Raw genomic sequence first — 20,178 nt, 5'->3', positions numbered from 1 at the left:
GACCGGTAGTGTGCACACCGGTTGACCGGACAGGTCGACCGGTCAGCCTGCAATCCGGTCAACCGCATAGGTCGACCGGTTTCCATGTGATTCGGTCGACCGCACAGGTCGACCGGTGGAATCAGCTGCGCGAGAGAAGCTCGCGGAAATCAATCCAAAACCTGCAAATCCAGTCCCAAATTGAAATATTTCAAAGGAAAACCACTAGATCTGGATTCTAGGTCCTAAAACAAGTCCAAAGAACCCAAGATCTCCAATTTCTACTCTAGTTTTACTCAAAAACCATCAAAATTCGATTTGAACCAAAATGAGTTTTGAAATTCAAAAACTTGTGACTCAAGAGAGGTTCTTTCAGTAATCTTACCTCGAATCCTTCTCTTGACGTTGAAAACTTCTTTAAATCTTTGCTTGGTTCAAGATCCATTTGATTTGGGACACAAATGAGAGAGAGAGAGAGAGATAGTGAGCATGAGAGAGTGAGAGTGAAGGAGAGAGAAAGAGTGCACGGGAAAGGAAAGAGAAAGGAAAGGAAAAAGAAAAAAAAGAAAAGAAAAGAAAAGAAAAAGGAAAAGAAAATGACATGTGTCAACATTTTAAAAGAGCAGTCCAGAAATGCGCCCACACACACTTCTGGTTTAAAATAAATTATTAAGAATAATTTAAATACCTTGGAACTATTTAAACTCACACGTGTCAGAAACATTTATTAATCAAACTCAATTAATAATCCAGATTAGGAACACTAATAATCTCAATTACGTTAATTAATCTCAATTAATTTTTTAGGGTGTTACAGCTCCACCCCCTTAGGCAATTTCGTCCCCGAAATTAAAGCCTACCTCACAGTGTGAACAGATGCGGATATTGTTCATGCATCGTCGTTTCAAGCTCCCATGTCGCTTCCTCAATTCCATGGTGGTGTCATAATACTTTCACTAGAGGAATCTCACGATGACGTAGACTCTTTATCTTTCGATCAAGAATCTGAACTGGTGCCTCCTCGTACGACGCGTCATACTGTATCGAAACATCAAACCACTGCACTACAGCTTCCGGCTCAGGTTGACATTTCTGAAGCATGGAGACATGAAACACGTCATGCACGTGAGATAATTCAGGCGGTAAGGCCAACCGGTAAGCCACTGCTCCGATTCGTTGCACGATCGGGAATGGTCCCACATACCTTGGTGCAAGTTTCCTTTTCACACCAAACCGAACGACTCCCTTGCGTGGGGAAACCTTTAGCAAAACAAAGTCGCCTTCCTAAAATTCCAAAGGCCTACGCCTTCTGTCAGCATAACTCTTTTGATGACTTTGAGCTGTCAATAGTCGTTCCCGAATCACAGCTATCTTCTCATTATTCTCTTGAATGACTTCCGGTCCAGTGCTCAGTCGATCCTCTGGTTCCAACCAACACACAGGTGACCTACAAGGACGACCATACAGAGCTTCAAACGGTGACATTCCAATACTGGCCTGATAGCTGTTGTTATAAGCAAACTCAACTAGATGCATGTATTTCTTCTAGTTCCCGCCAAATTCCAGAACACAAGCACGAAGTATATCCTCCAGAATCTGAATTACCCTTTCAGATTGCCCATCAGTCTGAGGATGAAATGCTGTGCTGAAGTTCAAGTCTGTTCCCATGGCTTCCTGGAAACTCCTCCAATACCTTGCATTGAAACACGTATCACGATCAGACGTGATAGACAGTGGCACCCCGTGTAGCGTCACGATGTGCTCCAGGTACAATTCTGACAGAATCTTCCGAGAATACGTCGCACGAAATGGTATGAAGTGCGCAGACTTCATCAACCTATCCACCACCACCCAGATGGCGTCGTGCTTCAGCTCGGTTCTCGGTAGCCCCATCAGAAAGTCCATGGTGATGTGCTCCCATTTCCATCTTGGGACATGAAGAGGTTGCAACTCTCCCGCTGGCTTCCGATGCTCAGCTTTAATCCGGAGGCAAGTCACACATTCCGAGACATACTCACGAACGTCCCTTTTCATGCCTCTCCACCAGTACAGTCTTTTCAGGTCCTGGTACATCTTTGTGCTTCCTGGATGTATAGCATACTTCGATTTGTGTGCCTCTTGCAGAATCGTCTTCTTTACCTCACCCGCCTTGGGAACAGCAAGGCGGTTGCGGAAATACAAGGCTCCATCCTCTCGGATTCTCCAATCCTCGAATTATTCTCCATTCTGGATTCGAATCCAAATTCCCTGGAGGTGTGGATCCTGCAATTGATTCTGCTTAACCCGTTGCACAATATCCGGTGTAGAGACCAGATTATACACCATAGCTTGGTTATAATCTTCGTAGAACTGAAGATCGTACTCACTCACCACTTTAGTCCTTTTTCAATCTTCCAAAGCTAATGACGCCAGAGTCCCCGTCGTCTTCCTACTAAGGGCATCAACCACCACATTAGCTTTTCCCGGATGATATTGTAGAGTGAAGTCATAATCTTCCATATACTCCACCCATCTCCTTTGCCTGAGATTCAAGTCTTTCTGAGTAAACAAGTACTTCAGACTTTTATGGTCAGAAAAGACCTGAAACTTTACTCCATAGAGATAACATCTCTATATCTTCAGAGCAAATATTACCGCTGCTAGCTCCAAATCATGAGTGGGGTAATTTCGTTCATGTGGTCTTAATTGGCGAGATGCGTACGCTACCATGCGTCCACCTTGCATTAAGACACAGCCAAGCCCACTCCCCGAGGCATCAGAATACACCTCATATGGTTCCTCACTATCAGGAATAGTCAAGACTGGTGCATTTGTCAGTCTGACCTTCAATTCCTGAAAAGTATTTTCGCATTCAGCGTCCCATTTTAATCTGACCTCCTTCCTCATCAACCGAGTCATCTGTGCAGCGATGCTTGAGAAGTCTTTTACAAAACGCCGGTAATACCCTGCCAATCCGAGGAAACTACGAATCTCTGCTACATTCTTCGGCCTTTCCCACTGTAGCACAGTCTCGATCTTGGAAGAATCTACAGAAATTCCCTGTCTAGAAATCACATGCCCAAGGAACTTCATTTCTGTCAGCCAGAAGTCACACTTCTCCTTCTTAGCATACAACTGGTGTTCTCGAAGAATCTGAAGAACAATTCTCAAGTGCTGCTCATGTTCTTCCCAAGTCTTCGAGTACACCAATATGTCGTCAATGAAGACGACCACGAACCGATCCAAGTATAGCCGAAAAACACGGTTCATTAGATCCATGAATGCAGTCGGGGCATTAGTCAGTCTAAACGGCATTACCAGAAGCTCGAAGTGCCCATACCGAGTTCTAAATGCAGTCTTCAGAATGTCTTCCTCCTTGATTTTTAGCTGATGGTACCCAGATCTCAAATCAATCTTAGAGTAGAACTGTGATCCACCCAACTGATCGAATAACTCATCGATCCTTGGCAGTGGGTATTTATTCTTCACAGTCACCCTGTTCAATTGACGGTAGTCAATGCACAACCGAAGAGATCCGTCGTGCTTCTTCACAAATAGCACTGGTGCACCCCAAGGGGAAGTACTATTCCGGATATATCCCTTTTCTGCTAGTTTCTCAAGCTGCGTTCTTAATTCTTTCATCTCTGCCGGAGCCATCCGGTATGGAGGAATGGAAATAGGTGCCGTTCCCGGGACCAAATCAATACAGAATTCAATTTCTCGATCTGGTGGTAAACCAGGTAGCTCATCAGGAAATATATCTGTAAACTCATCCACTACAGGGATTCCCGCACTATCTCCAATTATCTCGGGTTCACCTTCTAGAGCAAGAAGAGAAGATAAACAGGCTAGATTCCTCCGTCCCCCAACACTGTACTTCAACAGTCGTTCTCCTAGGACTGGATTCATATCTGCCCGATAAGAAATTATTGTTCTCGACTTAGTCATCAGAGTCACTCTCCTACGGTAACAATCAACAATTGCTCCGTATTCTGACAACCAATCCATTCCGAGGACCACATCAAACAGGCTCATCGGAAGGATGATCAAATCTGCTCTCACTCGCTCACCGCCAATCGTGATCTCACACGATTTACACACACTCATTACAAAGCCCGAACAAAAGAACTTAATATAAACGAGTGTGTGGCACCTGTGTCAAACAACACGTGAGCAAAAGAATGAGAAATTAGAATCATACCCTCAACCACCGCGTTGCTGGGCTGACCTCCAGAACTGCCTCCTGCCAGGACATAAGCTTGTCCCTGTACTTTCCCTTTCCCTCTGTCACCAACATTAGGCTGCTGGGTCGGAGGCCTATACTGTTGCGGCGGAGGTGGTTACACCGGTCTCGGCGCTTGAGGCCAGAATTGTGTAAGTAGATGTGGTTGATAAGTCGGCACAAGAGGGTATGGCATCTGTTGTGGTTGATATGGTGGCATGTACTATGGTGGCCCTTCTTAACTGTACGAAGCGTCACTTTGGGCTTGTCGAGCCGGCGGCCGATTATGACAATTCCTCCTAATATGGCCCACCTACCCACAATGGTGACACCTGGGCCCGTACGGAGCATTTCTATCACTTTCTGACGAACTACTGCCACCACTAACCACTCCCCCACCAGGTTGTCCCTGGTTGCGGTTCCTTCTACCACTCCGCTGTGGCCCACCTGAGACAGAAGGTCTACCAGAGACAGAGACTTGACTCGTTGCTTCTTTGCTTTGGTGATAGGCCAAGTTATCCTGTTCCACCCGTGTAGCAGCAGCTACCAAATCCCGAAAGTTTCGAATCCTTAAGGCCACCAATGACCTCCTCACAGAATTCTTGAGGCCTTTCTCAAACTTAAGACACCTCATGGGTTCAGACTCCACTAGTGATGGCACAAACCGGGATAGGTCATTAAACTTGGCCTCATATTCCTTTACAAACATGTCTTCTTGCAGTAGAGACATAAATTCCAGCGCTTTTTCTTCCCTGTAACTCTGAGGGAAGTACTGTTCATTGAATAGTGTCTCAAATTGCTCCCAGGTCAGTCCTGTAACATCCATTCTTCTCTTGACCTGTTTCTACTAAGTATTCGCTAAGCCCTTCATCTTGTACACCGCAAATTCCACCCAGTATTCATCTGGAACTCCCATAGTACTCAAATGCTTGACTATGGAGTCTAACCAGAACTCTGCCTCCTGGGGTCCTCCCTCACTATTAAATGAAGGGATAGGCGCATGCCTAAATTCCCGGAAGTAACCTTGCTTCCTATCTTCAACCGGTCGCTCGTTTTGAGCCCTTGTGGCCATGCCTTGAAAGGCAGCATACATGGCATCCAGAAATCTCTGATTCTGTTGTGCCGGTTGATTAGCAGGCCTACGGCGAGGCGCCATTTCCTTTAACTGAAATAAAACTAGACTATTCAGTGGATTACAGATGTCACACATGTATGTACAATCCTGGGGTTCTTAACCTAGGGCTCTGATACCACCTTTGTCACGCCCCCCAAACGGGGTGCGTGACGTGGAGCTCGATTAGGGATTAATAGCAGATTCCCAGATCGGGCCCCACACTTAACTGCATTAAAATATAAATAAACTACTATAGAAACCAGGAGCCTCTGACACACAAGGCTCCACCCCACAGGACATACAGTATCGTACATACATGCTCATGTAAATAATAATTACAACAGACATCAACCACAGTCTAGTCAATCCGAATATTACATAAGTTTATAGAATTTCTCAAATTCTTTACATTTGTATCAGAGGATGACCACAATCCTCACTTGATTCCAACAGCAGCACAACTCAGCTGCTCCGTAGCAATATCCAGCTACTGTGCACCGCTCCTAGAGTCTCCTGGGAGGGGTTTAATACATTTAAAAAATAAAACGTGAGCGAAAGGCCTAGTAGGATATAATTTGAAATAAATGTTATAATAAATGTGCGAGGGAATACATAAATAAATAAGTAAATAAAATAAGACATTCAGTCCTGACAGAACAGCCAGAACCTCACATCCTTTTTCTCAAAGGAAATATAACTGTAAATAACCGTTTTACAGGCTTCAGCAAGTAATTAGTACAAATTACTCACCTAACCAAGTTCCTCGCCTACCCAGACTGAGTTTCGGGTTCTGCCCCCGAGGATACACTCTCTGCATCCTATCTAGGCTTACAGCAATAGACTCTATTACCAGTTTACCAGATCTCTTTGCTTAAGAAATCATTCATTAACATTTTGAAATTGTTAATACGACCCCACGAACTACTCAAGCCGTGGGCCCTATGACTGGACAAGCCATAAGGTTCCATGACTAAACAAGCCATGGTTCTCAAAGTGTTTTCTTTCACAAATCAATCCCTTTCTTTAAAACATTTTCAAGGCCAAAATCCTTTTTGAAAACAGGCTCACAAAGAAAAGGGATAGAAATCCTACCTCGCACTATCAAACCTGGGACGAGCGTTGCCTTTTCCGGCTTCCGCTTCCTCAAGCCCCTTCAGTCTGAATCCTCAGCGATCACTGATGTAAAACAACCCTTTAGGATTAATTCTCATTCCTAAAGTAATCCAAATCTCAATTTCCAACCAAGATTTCCTATTAGTGTGCCTTAATCCACTTTCATGTGTCAAATGATCATTCCAAGGGTTTTCAATCTCAAATCAAGGATTATCAATGCTAATCCATCAATCGCAAGTCCCCAAATGAAGCTAATTTGGGTTCTCCCAAAACAGGGGTCAAAACAACAATTTCAGGCCAAACAGGGTCAACCCCCGTGTCAACCGGTCGACCGGTGACAGAGCAGTGCAACACTACCGCTCGACCGGTAGTGTGCACACCGGTCAACCGGACAGGGCGACCGGTCAGCCTGCAATCCGGTCAACCGCATAGGTCGACCGATTTCCATGTGATTCGGTCGACCGCACAGGTTGACCGGTGGAATCAGCTGTGCGAGAGAAGCTCACGTAAATCAATCTAAAACCTGCAAATCCAGTCCCAAATCAAAATATTTCAAAGGAAAATCACTAGATCTGGGTTCTAGGTCCTAAAACAAGTCCAAAGAACCCAAGATCTCCAATTTCTACTCTAGTTTTACTCAAAAACCATCAAAATCCGATTTGAACCAAAATGAGTTTTGAAATTCAAAAACTTGTGATTCAAGAGAGGTTCTTTCAGTAATCTTACCTCGAATCCTTCTCTTGACGTTGAAAACTTCTTTAAATCTTTGCTTGGTTCAAGATCCGTCTGATTTGGGACACAAATGAGAGAGAGAGAGAAAGAGAGAGTGAGCGGGAGAGAGTGAGAGTGAAGGAGAGAGAGAGAGTGCACGGGAAAGGAAAGAGAAAGGGAAGGAAAAAGAAAAAAAAAAGAAAAGAAAAGAAAAGAAAAAGGAAAAGAAAATGACATGTGTCAATATTTTAAAAGAGCAGTCCAGAAATGTGCCCACACACACTTCTGGTTTAAAATGAATTATTAAGAATAATTTAAATACCTTGGAACTATTTAAACTCACACGTGTCAGAAACATTTATTAATTAAACTCAATTAATAATCCAAATTAGGCACACTAATAATCTCAATTACCTTAATTAATCTCAATTAATTTTTCAGGGTGTTATAACTTTCATATTGGTACTCACAATGCTCTTATATAGTTCAGTTTAAGCTTCTGCTTTCCCACATGTACTCATCTTAATTTCTACAATTTGAATTTTGCTCCCTATTCAAACCGAGCAAAAGAATTATCCAATGATTCTAATTTTGGATTAGTGGTGTAAATCTAACCGATCATAGTAAGCATATGCCACAACATAAACATATAATTGAAACTAGAGGAGGCTCTGTGTGCTGAAACTCAATTAGAGCATATGTATAAGAAATGTATCATTACAGGAAAAGATCCGTATTATGATGCAATTTTGATAAGTACATTACCTTTCAGTATTATTCAAGCCCCCTTACGACATGTTCTTATTATTTTTCCATAATGAAAGAAGTTACCAAACATCAAAATAGTTAGTTTTGGTTGGGCCTCTAATTTTGCTTAAAGAGCTCTATATGATAGATAGCTCAAAATTGAGTAGCTACGACTAGTAACTAATTCTCACTTTGCATTAGTAATTGTTTGGAAATTCCTTGATTTTTGATTGTTGACTGCTATTTTATTGGATTTACTTTTTACTTTGCTTTGAGCAGAGATGATTTCCTGTCCAAGGGATTTAAACTGGCGTTATAAATAGAGCATGCAGAGGAAGACCTGAGGTATTGTCGATGCTTACTAGAGTGGCTCTTTCATCACCTTTTGCTGTTGTTATTAATTTTGTTCCACTACTGATTGTTATCTTATGTAGCTCGGTGCCATTGTCTCTTTCTTTCGGGTTGATGCTGCGAGGTTTTTGCTCTGATATAACTGATGTAGTAATCTCTGGATGAAAAGGAGTGAATATTGAATCTCATAAACTGTGTAAAACTCTCTTATATCATATTGGCAGTGTAAATCTTTTGTTGGTTGTATGGCCATGTTACGTTCATTTCACTTGTAAATTAAGCACCTTAACTTGTTTGTATCTCGAATGTTGATGAGGCCATGATAAAAATGCACTTTTTATGGTTTTGCTGCCATGAAATATATTTTCTGATGTGTTGACTTGATAAAATATGGATATCTAATTCGGTTTTTCATCAATGGTGTGAAGATATATTTTATATTTATTTGTTGAACCTTCTCTGAAGTCTGAACACGTTGGTTAGCATTTTGCTCCAACATCTTCATGAGCATTTTAATGAGTTGTGTAATGGGGAGGTGTTTTTTAACATCTACACTTTTTCCCTTTTTTGTGATAAGAAACTTGTTTAAACGTTAATTAACTAAGCTTGTTTTATATGTGACAAGTATTCCACAAACTTCCTCTAGGCATTGATGGATTACTTCAGTGTTTATATATATATATATATATATATATATATATATATATATGAGTATACATTGGACCTGCTAACCACAACACAAACATGAGCATATGGAGACATATCTACTACAAAAATGAATTTCGATACGATAAAGATTGTGACAAAACTTGAAAGAAAAATGAGAATTAAAAAGAAATGACAAAAGATAATCAATTGATTTTCTATGGAGTATATTTACCATCTTTGTATGGAAATAATATGTATATATATATATATATATATGAGTATAATAAAGGGGATGGGATGGAACTGGAGATGAAGATTTATGAGGGGGGAGAATACCTAGAAGCTTAATGTTCGAATACCATATATGATTTCGAGAAATGAAAATTAGTAGAAAATTATAAAATAAGTCTTTTTCCTTATTTGTTATCATATACAAAACTAAGTGCATGAAGAATGTATCTAAATACACCACTAGTGTTATTTTCCTAACATAATTTCTTTACGGAGTTTCCTAACATAGCCTTAATCAATTACAAATTGATATAAAATCAATATACATTCTCTTATCCTTTCAGAAAATATACATTCTCCTATAATCAGGTTTCTCTTATAGTATGCATTCAGAAATCTTGCAATTGTTTTAATTGTATCTTCATCCACCTATTGTAAAACAAATAATCTTTAATATCAGAGAAAGTAACACAAATTTATTGGAAGTTCTTGTATTTATTCTTGAATTTTTTTTATTTCCTCTTGAATCTAATTTTACACGAGAAGTTTAGTCAGATAGTCGGGGTTGAAAATGAGTAAGCAAATGGAATGCAAGCTAAACCCAGCTTGGATCAACTTTAGTGTTGATAATTATTTTAAATGAATTTAATAAATAAGTGCAAATTGGTGTTGAAAAATTTAAAAGAGAGATTTTCTGATACACCTGGCGTATCGGTAGGTCAGGTTTTTTAAACTGTTGAATCTGCATATTTTTTAATTTTTACGTGATTTTATGCGTATTTGACATACAAAAAACTTGACATACCGAAAAAGGTCCCCATTTATAATTGATGCATCTTTCGTACGTTAAAAAACAGCCCAAAAAAAAAAATCCATGGCCTTTTCGGTTGCAAAAATATTTTAATTTTAGGTTTCTTTTTTGCATTTGTATATTTTTTTTATCCCTCTTTCGCTAAGTATCACAAATCTACTTGTTACGGGTCAACTAAATTCTAAATAAGCCTCTGTTTTTGCACATTTTCTTTGACAAAAATAGAGATGAAAGTTGGAACCAATCAAGTCTGAATAGGATATTTCACAAAAGTTATGCATGACTTTGCAAGTGGATCAACTAAAATGTCCAAATAAGCCCTTGTTTTCAACATTTGCTTCATCGAAGATAAAGATGTTAGTTTAGATCGCCCGACCTAGTTTGGCCCGAATAAGATATTTGAGTTGTCATTTTAATCAGATCAAGTTAGGACTAAAAAGGGCTCTTTACACATCTAGTGAAATTTTAATAGTAGAGTTTAAATATATCAAAATTTTAAAATATTACAAAAATAGTAAAATTTTGATATCATTAGAATAATGATTATATTATTACATAGTAAAAAATGTGATATTATTATGATAATGATTATCACATTTTTGTTATATTTATAATACAGAAATAGTAGAAAATATGCCAATATGAAAAGTTTAAGAAAGTATATAGGCTAATTTTTAGTTATAGAAATTAATAGGCCATAACTTGTCAAGTTATGATTAATAACCAGATAAGTTATGGACAAACTCGTCAAGTTATGGTTCATAACCAGACAAGTTATGGACAAAAACCGTGAATTATGGATAATAACTTGTCAAGTTATGGTTTATAACCAGACAAATTATGGATAAAAATAATAATTTAGCCTATTTATTAACTTATATAAACTATTAGCCTATTCATTTTAATTCATTTTAATTTTTGACCTATTTTTCTATTTTTCAATATCGTGAAAACATTTCCTAAATTCCAAATGCAATGTGGTGTAATTAATAGTGGAAATCAAGGCCCACTTATGAAATGCCTTTGACCCACTTTTTAAAAGCCCACTTTTATTCTTGAAGAAGAAAGCCCATTTTTAATAGAGGACTGTTTGAGAGAGTCATTTCAGTTGGATACTGGATACTGGATACTGGTCCAAAACCCTCTTGGGGAGCTCCATTCCCATGCCGTTTCATCCCAGAAAGAATTAGAAAATCCCCCTAAAACCTAAACCATCTTCGATCTTCTCTCCATAAACAAAATCCAGATCTTCGCAACAATTAGACCAGCATCCGAATCTCTCTCTCTCTCTCCTCTCTCTCTCTCTCTCCATATATATACATACACACAGACATATATATATTCTCTTATCTCCTATCAAACGCGCCTATACGAACCTTCTTCTCCAAATCTCCAACACCGCCGTGATTTGAGAGCTTTCTTCAACTAACAGGTAATTTTCTCGTTCAATTTAGCTGTGAATGGTGTTCATCTTTTGCTCATGCCATTCCGAGACATTTCTGACAGATACACACAAAAAGAACGAAGTGCTTATTCATTTATTTTCTGCTTGTTTCGGTTTTCTTCTACTTTGAATTCTTGCAACTTTTTGATGACTTTTTGGTTGTATCTGAATTTTTAAGTACCCTTTTTCAATATTCTTGATTTGTAGTGGAATAGGTGTCGTTTCTAGCTCCGCAAAGATTGGTACTTTGAGGTTTGAGCTTTTATTCAGATTAAGATTGTTGTTTATTTTGTTTGGATAACAGGAAGAGGAAGTGTATTTTTTTTTTTTATGGGGAAATCTGGGGGAAGGAAGAAGAAGGGTGGTTCAAACCAAGTTTCAGGGGATAACAATTCAACAACTCCAAGTGCTAATGGCGGTGTTGATTTGGACTCTTCGATATTTTTGAAGCGAGCCCATGAGCTTAAAGAAGAAGGAAATAAGAGGTTTCAGAATAAGGACTATGTGGGTGCTCTTGAACAGTATGATAGTGCTCTTAGGCTCACTCCCAAAACCCATCCGGACCGGGCGGTTTTCCACAGCAATAGGGCGGCTTGTTTAATGCAAATGAAGCCTATTGATTATGAAACTGTGATTGCGGAGTGCTCCATGGCGCTCCAGGTTCAACCGCAGTTTGTCAGGGCCCTTCTTCGGAGGGCTCGGGCATTCGAGGCGATCGGGAAGTATGGAATGGCGATGCAGGATGTTCAGGTGTTGTTGATGGCTGAACCGAATCATCAGGATGCATTGGAGATTGCCCAGCGGCTGCGGACCGCACTTGGGCCTCGTCAGGAGGCGCAGCAAGACCTCCATAGTCGCCCTTCCCCTGCTGCTCTTGGAGCTTCTGCAGTTCGTGGTGCTCCAATTGGCGGACTAGGACCATGTCTACCAGCACGACCAGTGCAAAAGAAGGGTTCTACTTCGTCAGGATTATCTGCTGCCTCGGCAAACAATAAGGCAGAGAAACCTCCGACAGTTTTGCCTACTGAAAATGGTTCTGAACCCAAGGCCCAATTGGCAAAACTTGTACTCAAGCCTTCAAACAGTTCAACAAAACATCCAAACTCAAGTAACCAAAAGGAATTATCGTCTTCTTCATCAGTGTCATTGCCGGCTCATGCAGTAATACGATGGAGGTCATTGAAGCTTGTCTATGACCATGACATAAGACTAGCCCAAATGCCTGTGAATTGCAGTTTCAGAGTGTTAAGGGAAACTGTAACCAAGCGCTTTCCTTCCTCAAAGTCAGTCTTGATTAAGTACAAGGATACTGATGGTGATTTGGTGACTATAACCTCTACTGGTGAACTTAGATTGGCAGAGTCTAGTGCGGACAGCCATGTTTCGAAAGATCCTGGAACAGATGAAGCAGAATCAATCGGGATGTTGAGACTGCATATTGTGGAGGTGAGTCCTGAACAAGAGCCACCTTTACCAGAGGAAGAAGAGGAGAAAGTTGTAGAGAATGAGGTGAAGGGAGATGAGAACGGATCTCATTCCTCACTGGGAGAATCTGTGTTAGAAGCTGATGATTCTGAAGTTGATAAGACAGAGAAACAAGCTCCAAAGGAGAAACCAGTCGCCTCAGAAGATCCTGAGTGCAAGGAACTAGAAATGGATGATTGGTTGTTTGAGTTTGCTCAGCTTTTCCGCACCCATGTTGGCATCGACCCAGATGCTCATATTGACTTGCATGAGCTGGGAATGGAGCTGTGTTCCGAGGCTCTTGAGGAGACGGTAACTAGTGAAGAAGCTCAAGGTCTTTTTGACAAGGCTGCCTCCAAGTTCCAAGAGGTGGCTGCGTTGGCCTTTTTCAATTGGGGAAATGTTCATATGTGTGCAGCGAGGAAGCGAATTCCTTTAGATGAATCTGCTGGAAAGGACGTAGTAGAAACACAGCTTCAAACAGCTTATGACTGGGTTAAGGAAAAATATTCCTTGGCCAAGGAGAAGTATGAGGAAGCACTTGCCATCAAGCCAGACTTTTATGAGGGGTTACTGGCACTGGGGCAGCAGCAATTTGAAATGGCTAAACTCCATTGGTCTTTTGCAATTGCCAAGAAGATAGATCTATCAAGTTGGGATTGTACGGAAACGCTTAAACTTTTTGACAGTGCAGAAGAGAAGATGAAAGTTGCCACAGAGATGTGGGGGAAGTTGGAGGAACAAAGAGCAAATGAACAAAAAGATCCAAATGCAATCAAGAGGGAAGAATTGTTGAAAAGAAGGAAAAAACAGGCGAGTGGAAATGAAGGCGAATCCTCTGGAAATCAGGGCGAGATTTCAGCAGAAGAAGCTGCAGAACAAGCAACAGTGATGAGATCACAAATCCATCTGTTCTGGGGAAATATGCTTTTTGAGCGATCCCAAGTAGAATGTAAACTGGGAATGGGTGATTGGAAGACGAATCTGGATGCTGCTGTCGAGCGCTTTAAGCTTGCTGGAGCTTCCGAAACAGATATATCGTTGGTTCTGAAGAACCATTGCTCCAATGGCGATTCGGCGGAAGGAGACAACAAGAAGGTGCAGACTCTAAATAGTGTTGATGAATCAAAAAGAGAATGATGAGAGCAGTCAGGTGTGATGATATAATCAATTTGCTGGTTTTCATGAGATACCTTCATGTTTTCTTGTTAATCATGAGTGAGGTGGAAATAGGAAATGGGTTTTATCAGCCAAATGCTAGAATACTAAATTTTTTTTTTCTTTGGTTATTTGAATGTGGGTACCAAATATGCAAATTGTGTACTCAAAAGATTTTGGTCATTTTGCTCTACAACTTTCAAGCTGACGTTTGCTCAACTTTGTTGCGATATTGATTTTTGGTTAGTCATACTTATTCAAGATCCATGAGTTTTATGATTCGCCATTTAGTGATTGCATTTGCGCAACATAAAGTGCCGCTGCTTACGTATCCGCTGCATGGTTCTTTTTTTAAATGTTGACAGCAAGGTTTTAACGTTAATTTCCAGCATCTGTTTTCTTGTGATTGTGATGGCCTATGTCTATGTTCCAATTCTAATATTTCGTTGATGTTTGGTTGATGTATTTAGAATTATCATTCAGAATCATTCTCGATTTATGTGTATTTTTTGTGAAAGAAAATACTGTAGCGAGTCACGAACTATGATCCGAATCATAACACGAATCCACCAATCAAACGCACTCCATGCTTTGGAGTTTCGAATTCTATGAAAAATTTCAGGTTCTTTCTCTAGGAGTCTCTACCATTAACATTACTCGAGTTTCGTTTGGAAAAAGTTTAGTGAGTGGATCTCATAAACAATAGTGTCTTTTCAGAGTCTTTATAGTTCATACGGTTCGTGTTACCATGTTTATCTTGCAATAGCAAAGCCTGGAAATTCTTTTTTATCGCGAGTTGTGAGTATTACCATCCCACGTGTTTACCAACGTGGAAGTTCAATTCTCAATCATAGGTCTCGTTCACTTCGAATTTTAGTTTTTAATTTGAGTTGAGATATGACATTTTCTTAAAGTTTTTAACTGTAGCAGAAAAAGTTAGATGTAACATTTTCTGAGAGTTTTTAACTGTAAAAATCTAAAACTCAAAACTCAAATTGGTAAAATGAATTGAGATCTTAATTTTTTATCCATATTTCTCCTTCCTCCAAGAAAAATGCTTTAGGAGCACCACACTATTACAAATAAAAGATGAGTATCACTTGTGAGTTTTATGAAAGTCACCTTCTATTAATGAGTGGTACTACCTTCTATTAGTGAGTGGTACTAAACACCACCGGTGTTTTATAGCACTACTCAAGTCTAGTTGGGTTGATCATAAGCTTTTTGTGGAATTAAAAACGTTGGGAAACATCAGTAAACGGCAACAATTAGGAAATGGTATTTCCTTAGCAAAAAATGAAACAGTAGTACGTTTAAATCGAAATAAAAAAACGACATCGATTTCAAAATGTCGAGAAATAAAAAACGACAGGCTCTTAGAAAACGACATAATAATTTAAAAAACGATCATGGCTGTATAAATAACAAGAAACGATAACGTCTTCCAATTAAATTATCTTAACTCAACAGTAAAACGACGTAGTGTTTAAGAACCACATAACAATTGCTTAGTAACTTTGCATTGTAGGCGGTAATAAGTTAAACACGAGAATCTTAACTTTTAGCCCCAAAAAAAAAGTTAAACACGAGAATATATTACTGCAAAAAGAAAAATCAGGGAAGCACATCAATGGGAGAACGCCAATGAATTAGAAAAGACGACATATTTTAAACCACGTAATACATAAATCTCAGCCAATACAAAAAAAGAAAAAAAGAAAAAAAGAAAAAAAGAAAAAGCATTCATACTAAAAATAAAAACAACCGGATTTTATTTTATTTTATTTTGATAAAAATCGACAGTATGTTTTAAAGGACATGTAATTGAAAACGACAACGTCGTGCTGCAAAATATTATGAAACAATACCAGCTTGAAAACGAATATTAATTAAAAATAACAACATATTAGCAAATGACGGTGAGTATAAAGCAACAAAATATAAAGAAAACGACAATAAATTTTTAGTAACACTTAAAAACGACAATAGCAGTAGAAACAATAATATACTCAAAAATCAAAACGACTAATGTTCCATAGGAAAGTGGAGAACATACAAATAATGACATATTTTTTAGTAAACAATAACGACATCTTATTGAGGAAACGACAGCAGCTCAACATTTCAATTTTACATTAGTCTTCGTATAGCAATAAATAAATGAATAAATAATCGCAAAATAAAATACCGCCAAAAGTGTGTGTGGCCTGTTTAGTCTGACCTAAATAACCATTTCCTTTAAATGCTCTCAAAGTTTGTAACAGGGGCAATCATGGAATTAAAAATTCCATAAAAACCTTGGCGGTTTTTCACAGTTCATCCATCATCGGGGAAGAAACGTTTTTGCCCTAACCTAGCACACCAGCAACACAACAATGGCGTCTCTCCCGTCGGAGATAATCGTCGAAATACTCTGTCAACTTCCGGTGAAGGATCTCCTGCGTTACAACTTTATTTTACGTTCCGATTCTGAGGCCTTTGCCGCGTTCTGGCGATTACAAAGAAGCATCTTAAACAATAAGTACCCACATATTTATGGTATTTTATGGCAGCCTTATAATCATAGTAACTCAATAAGTACTTTTTAATTCAAAGTGCCCAACAGAATATGCAAAGACCACATCTCAATCAAAAGGCAAAAACATACCATTGATGAGTGTCGGATTCCAACCAAGCCGCCCTTTAAAAAACAGGTCACCAATTCTTCCAAATCAACTCTATTCGTGCCCATTGTGGTCGCCGGTGAGGCAGCCACGGATCCTGAAAAACGCGAATGCTTTCGCCATTACCAACCCATCACCGAAGATTGAATTGGAGAAGTTCTCGACCCCACATAATGCTTTTCCAAAAATACAAAGCATTGCCTCCCTTCTTAGCTTCCAAAATAAAAATGAAATTAGATTTTCCTCCCAAATTTTTTTTTTCCCTGAAGTCTTGATGATAACGAGTGGACGTAGATACTTTGGGCCTGATATGTCTTAGGAGTTGTTCTTTTACATTTTTGAGTTAAGATGACTGAAGTGATGATTTTGAATTGAGTTTAAATTATAATTTGAGTTAAAGTTATAACTTGAGTTTGTGTTTAGATGTGCATATTTGAGTTATGATTTGAATTGAGAATCTTTTTGAGTTTGTGTTTGGATGGGTCAAAACTTAAATTTATATTTAGATAGTATTTTAATAAAAACTCAATGGTGATGGCAAATTTTAATAGGATATATGGGTGATGTTTTATTTATTTTTTCATTGTGAATGCATAGAAAAAATAATAATCTCAATCAGAATTAAAACGAAAAAGTTATGACATTTTTAAGAATAGAAAAAATATTGTTCATTAACTTGAGTTCGAGTTGAAGAGGAAATTTAAACTCGAGTTTAGTCCTAAATTTGAGTTCAAACACAAATTTTATAAAAAAAAACATACATTTAAATAAAGTTATAACTGAAATTCAAATTTAAATTTTTTTTTTTTTTTTTTTTTTTTTTTTTTTTTTTTTTTTTTTGTAAAAGAACGACCCTTTAATTTTTTTGACGTTGTGGGCTGAAAAATGGGGATGTTTAGGCCTATTGCGACAGATGAGTACTATAACGAGGGCAATTCATGGAATTAACGAATTTATAACCGTAACCGCCATATTAACAACCTCCAATTTTCGTTTATCATTTTTCATTTCCATTTCAAATACTGAGAAGAAACTCTTTCCAAGAAAAAATGAAAGAAAGAAACGGATAGTAAACCCTAACCCTAAAACTGATCAGACAAAAATGGCGAGCCTCCCATGGGATATCATCGTCGACATACTCGGTCGACTATCCGTTAAGGATTTGCTGCGATACAGGTCAGTCTCCAAGCCGTGGTGCGCTTTAATTGACGGTACTGATTTCATCATGATGCATCTCAAGAACTCCGTGGAAACCGGCTCCAATCTCGGCGTCGTCATCAGGTACTGCGACCTGTACTGGGTCGACCTCGACTCGCTCGACTCGGCTGTGAAACTCCGAAATCCAATCGCACGACCAGGCGACGGGACTGAAGTTTTGGGTTCTTGCCATGGATTGTTGGCTCTCTTGAATGTCAACAACGAGTTGGCTATCTGGAACCCGTCAACTAGAAGGTACAGGCGAATAGCCGATACTGAATTTGAGGCCCCTGATGACAATTTACCCTGTATTCAGTTTATAGTCTATGGATTTGGGTATGACCCCATTGGCAATGACTATAAGTTGGTGAGGATGGTGCAGTTTTATGGGGACAATGGTCAAGATTCTTTTGATTCTGGGGTTAAGATTTATAGTGCGAAATTGAATACGTGGAAGAGAATTAGGGATTTTCCTTATTACTTACGTTACAAGCGTGGATTTGGTGTTCTTTCCAACAATGCTTTGCACTGGGTAGTGTCTACAAAGCCTTTGTCTGATGTTTCGAACTTAGTTTTTGCGGTTGATCTTGTGACTGAGGAATATCGCGAGGTGCCACTGCCGGAGTTTGAGGGTGAGGGCTGTCGCATGGATGTGGAGGTTTTGGGAGGGTCTCTTTGCTTGCTTTGTAATTATGGACCGGACGGTCCTGATGCCGATTGGGGAAGCACCTCGGACTATGTTGATATGTGGATGATGAAGGAATATGGAGTTAGGGAGTCTTGGACTAAGTTTTGTACTGTGGTGCCTTCGGATGGGATTGGCTCTTTCAGTTATGTGTTCCCTATTGCCTACTTGAGGAGCGGTAATCAAGTTCTCATGAATAAGAATGATATGAAATTTGTAGTATATGACTTGGAAAGTGGAAAGGCTTGGAATAAGAATATTTCTGGTGCTCCTCGTGATATGGAAACAGAATTATGTGTTGAAAGCCTTGTGAGACTTGATGGTAGTGGAGAATTTGGTTGGATGCTGGGAGAAGAAGATAAGAAAAAGAAGAAGAAGAATCAAGAGCAGAGTAAGAAGAAGCAGAGGTAATATGTGTATTCATTTTCTTCTCTATAATTTTCTAATATCATTATAAGGTTATGGTTTGTCAAAAACTGAACCAGAGTAAGTTTCTACTTTTTTCTAACCAAAAAAATTTTCTTCGTGTGTGATCTAAATTAGTAGAAAGTCACTTCTAAACTAGTAGCTGCTTGGAAGAAAATTGATTTCTACATTATATAGTTAACTTTCTGACTTTTTCTTTCTTCAATAGGGATGATTTCCTATCACAAGGATTCAAATTGGTGTTATAGATAAGCTGAGGAAAGTATAGATTACTCGAGAGGTATATGTTAGAATGATTGCTTACCAGCTTGCTTATAGAGCCTTAAAATTTTCAAGTTTTACAACATGCTCTTTTGTTACGATGAATTTTAGTACTATGGTAGTTTTGACTTTGAAAAGTAGTAATGGATTTTGTAAATGCGTATCTTGAATTAAATAGAACTTTACCAATATCATTTTCTGGAACTGTAATGTGTTCTCTCAATATTTAGTCTTTAGCGGATCATGTTTCAATGTTCATATTTACCTGCCTAGAAAAGAATATTTGGTGGCTTTGTTGGAACTATTTTTCATGAAAGGATAGAGAAGATGAGTTGCCCCATGTCCCCATCATCTCCAAAGCTTTATCTATGTGCCTGTGCTGAGGCCTCTGCTGCGCAATGATCACAAAGAAGCATCTTAAACAGACCAGCCAAATTGGAAAAATAAGTCCAATATAAACATTAAACAGGCCGAAGTTTCTTTCAGGCTTTAATACTGGAGGGTTTTTGTTTGGGTTTAGCTGATGTATTAGGCTCATGATGGAGCGGAATATATATATATATATATATATGGCTTTCTGTCTTTCTTCTTCAACGTCCTTCATCCATCCTCAACTCCAGCCTATTGTTGCCAAAATGACTCTCTTCGACACCTTTTTGTTCTATGTTAGTGCTAAATCTCTCTCTCTCTCTCTATAGTTCGCTATATATATATATATATATATATATATTAGTCTAGTTTAGTTGGGAATCTCATAAACAATGAAACTGTCTTTAGAAGCATGATTGCATGTTGACTTTGAAATGGGTGTTGTAAATGATATATGGTGCAGATTTAGGATTTTATTTTTATTTTTTTACAACGCAAAATTGAACTCGCAACCTCCTCCTGAAACACCATCCCACCCAAATTCCCTAATGCCACTAGACCAAGAGGTCTTAGGCACAGATTAAGGAATTGATCTTTAACATTTA

General features: G+C 38.8%; 3 protein-coding genes across 3 annotated transcripts; 2 read left to right on the top strand and 1 right to left on the bottom strand.

Annotated features, from left to right (window-relative positions):
* Positions 1-921: 921 nt before the first annotated feature.
* LOC112090539 lies at positions 922-5,006 on the bottom strand. The gene is made up of 4 exons (XM_024162078.1): positions 4,513-5,006; positions 3,543-4,111; positions 2,803-3,005; positions 922-1,071 (listed from the first exon to the last, which is right to left on the bottom strand). Exons 1-4 carry the CDS (start codon positions 5,004-5,006, stop codon positions 922-924), a joined length of 1,416 nt encoding a protein of 471 aa, XP_024017846.1.
* Positions 5,007-11,054: 6,048 nt separating this feature from the next.
* Positions 11,055-14,258, top strand: LOC21396828 (protein CLMP1). Its single transcript, XM_010092697.2, has 2 exons — positions 11,055-11,338; positions 11,655-14,258. The coding sequence occupies exon 2, from the start codon at positions 11,681-11,683 to the stop codon at positions 13,952-13,954; it is 2,274 nt and encodes a 757-aa protein (XP_010090999.1). The 5' UTR covers positions 11,055-11,338; positions 11,655-11,680; the 3' UTR covers positions 13,955-14,258.
* Positions 14,259-17,667: 3,409 nt separating this feature from the next.
* On the top strand, positions 17,668-19,274 carry LOC21396826 (F-box protein CPR1). The gene is made up of 2 exons (XM_010092695.2): positions 17,668-18,924; positions 19,152-19,274. The coding sequence occupies exons 1-2, from the start codon at positions 17,738-17,740 to the stop codon at positions 19,189-19,191; spliced, it is 1,227 nt and encodes a 408-aa protein (XP_010090997.2). The 5' UTR covers positions 17,668-17,737; the 3' UTR covers positions 19,192-19,274.
* The last annotated feature ends 904 nt before the right edge of the window (positions 19,275-20,178 follow it).

This window comes from Morus notabilis, unplaced genomic scaffold, assembly GCF_000414095.1.
Source record: "Morus notabilis unplaced genomic scaffold, ASM41409v2 Scaffold802, whole genome shotgun sequence".
Classification (NCBI taxonomy): Eukaryota; Viridiplantae; Streptophyta; class Magnoliopsida; order Rosales; family Moraceae; genus Morus; species Morus notabilis.
The sequence above is the reverse complement of the archived record's forward strand: the minus strand, read 5'-3'. Positions and strand labels throughout refer to the sequence as shown.

Coding starts and splice junctions, on each gene's coding strand:
- LOC112090539 (XM_024162078.1), bottom strand. CDS start 5,006: ATGGATGTTACAGGACTGACCTGGGAGCAATTTGAGACACTATTCAAT. Junction 3,006..3,542: donor AAAGGGATATATCCGGAATA/GTACTTCCCCTT, acceptor GAATTTCTGTAG/ATTCTTCCAAGATCGAGACT. Junction 1,072..2,802: donor ATACTTTTCAGGAATTGAAG/GTCAGACTGACA, acceptor TCCATGCTTCAG/AAATGTCAACCTGAGCCGGA.
- LOC21396828 (XM_010092697.2), top strand. CDS start 11,681: ATGGGGAAATCTGGGGGAAGGAAGAAGAAGGGTGGTTCAAACCAAGTT.
- LOC21396826 (XM_010092695.2), top strand. CDS start 17,738: ATGGCGAGCCTCCCATGGGATATCATCGTCGACATACTCGGTCGACTA. Junction 18,925..19,151: donor CAGAGTAAGAAGAAGCAGAG/GTAATATGTGTA, acceptor TTTCTTCAATAG/GGATGATTTCCTATCACAAG.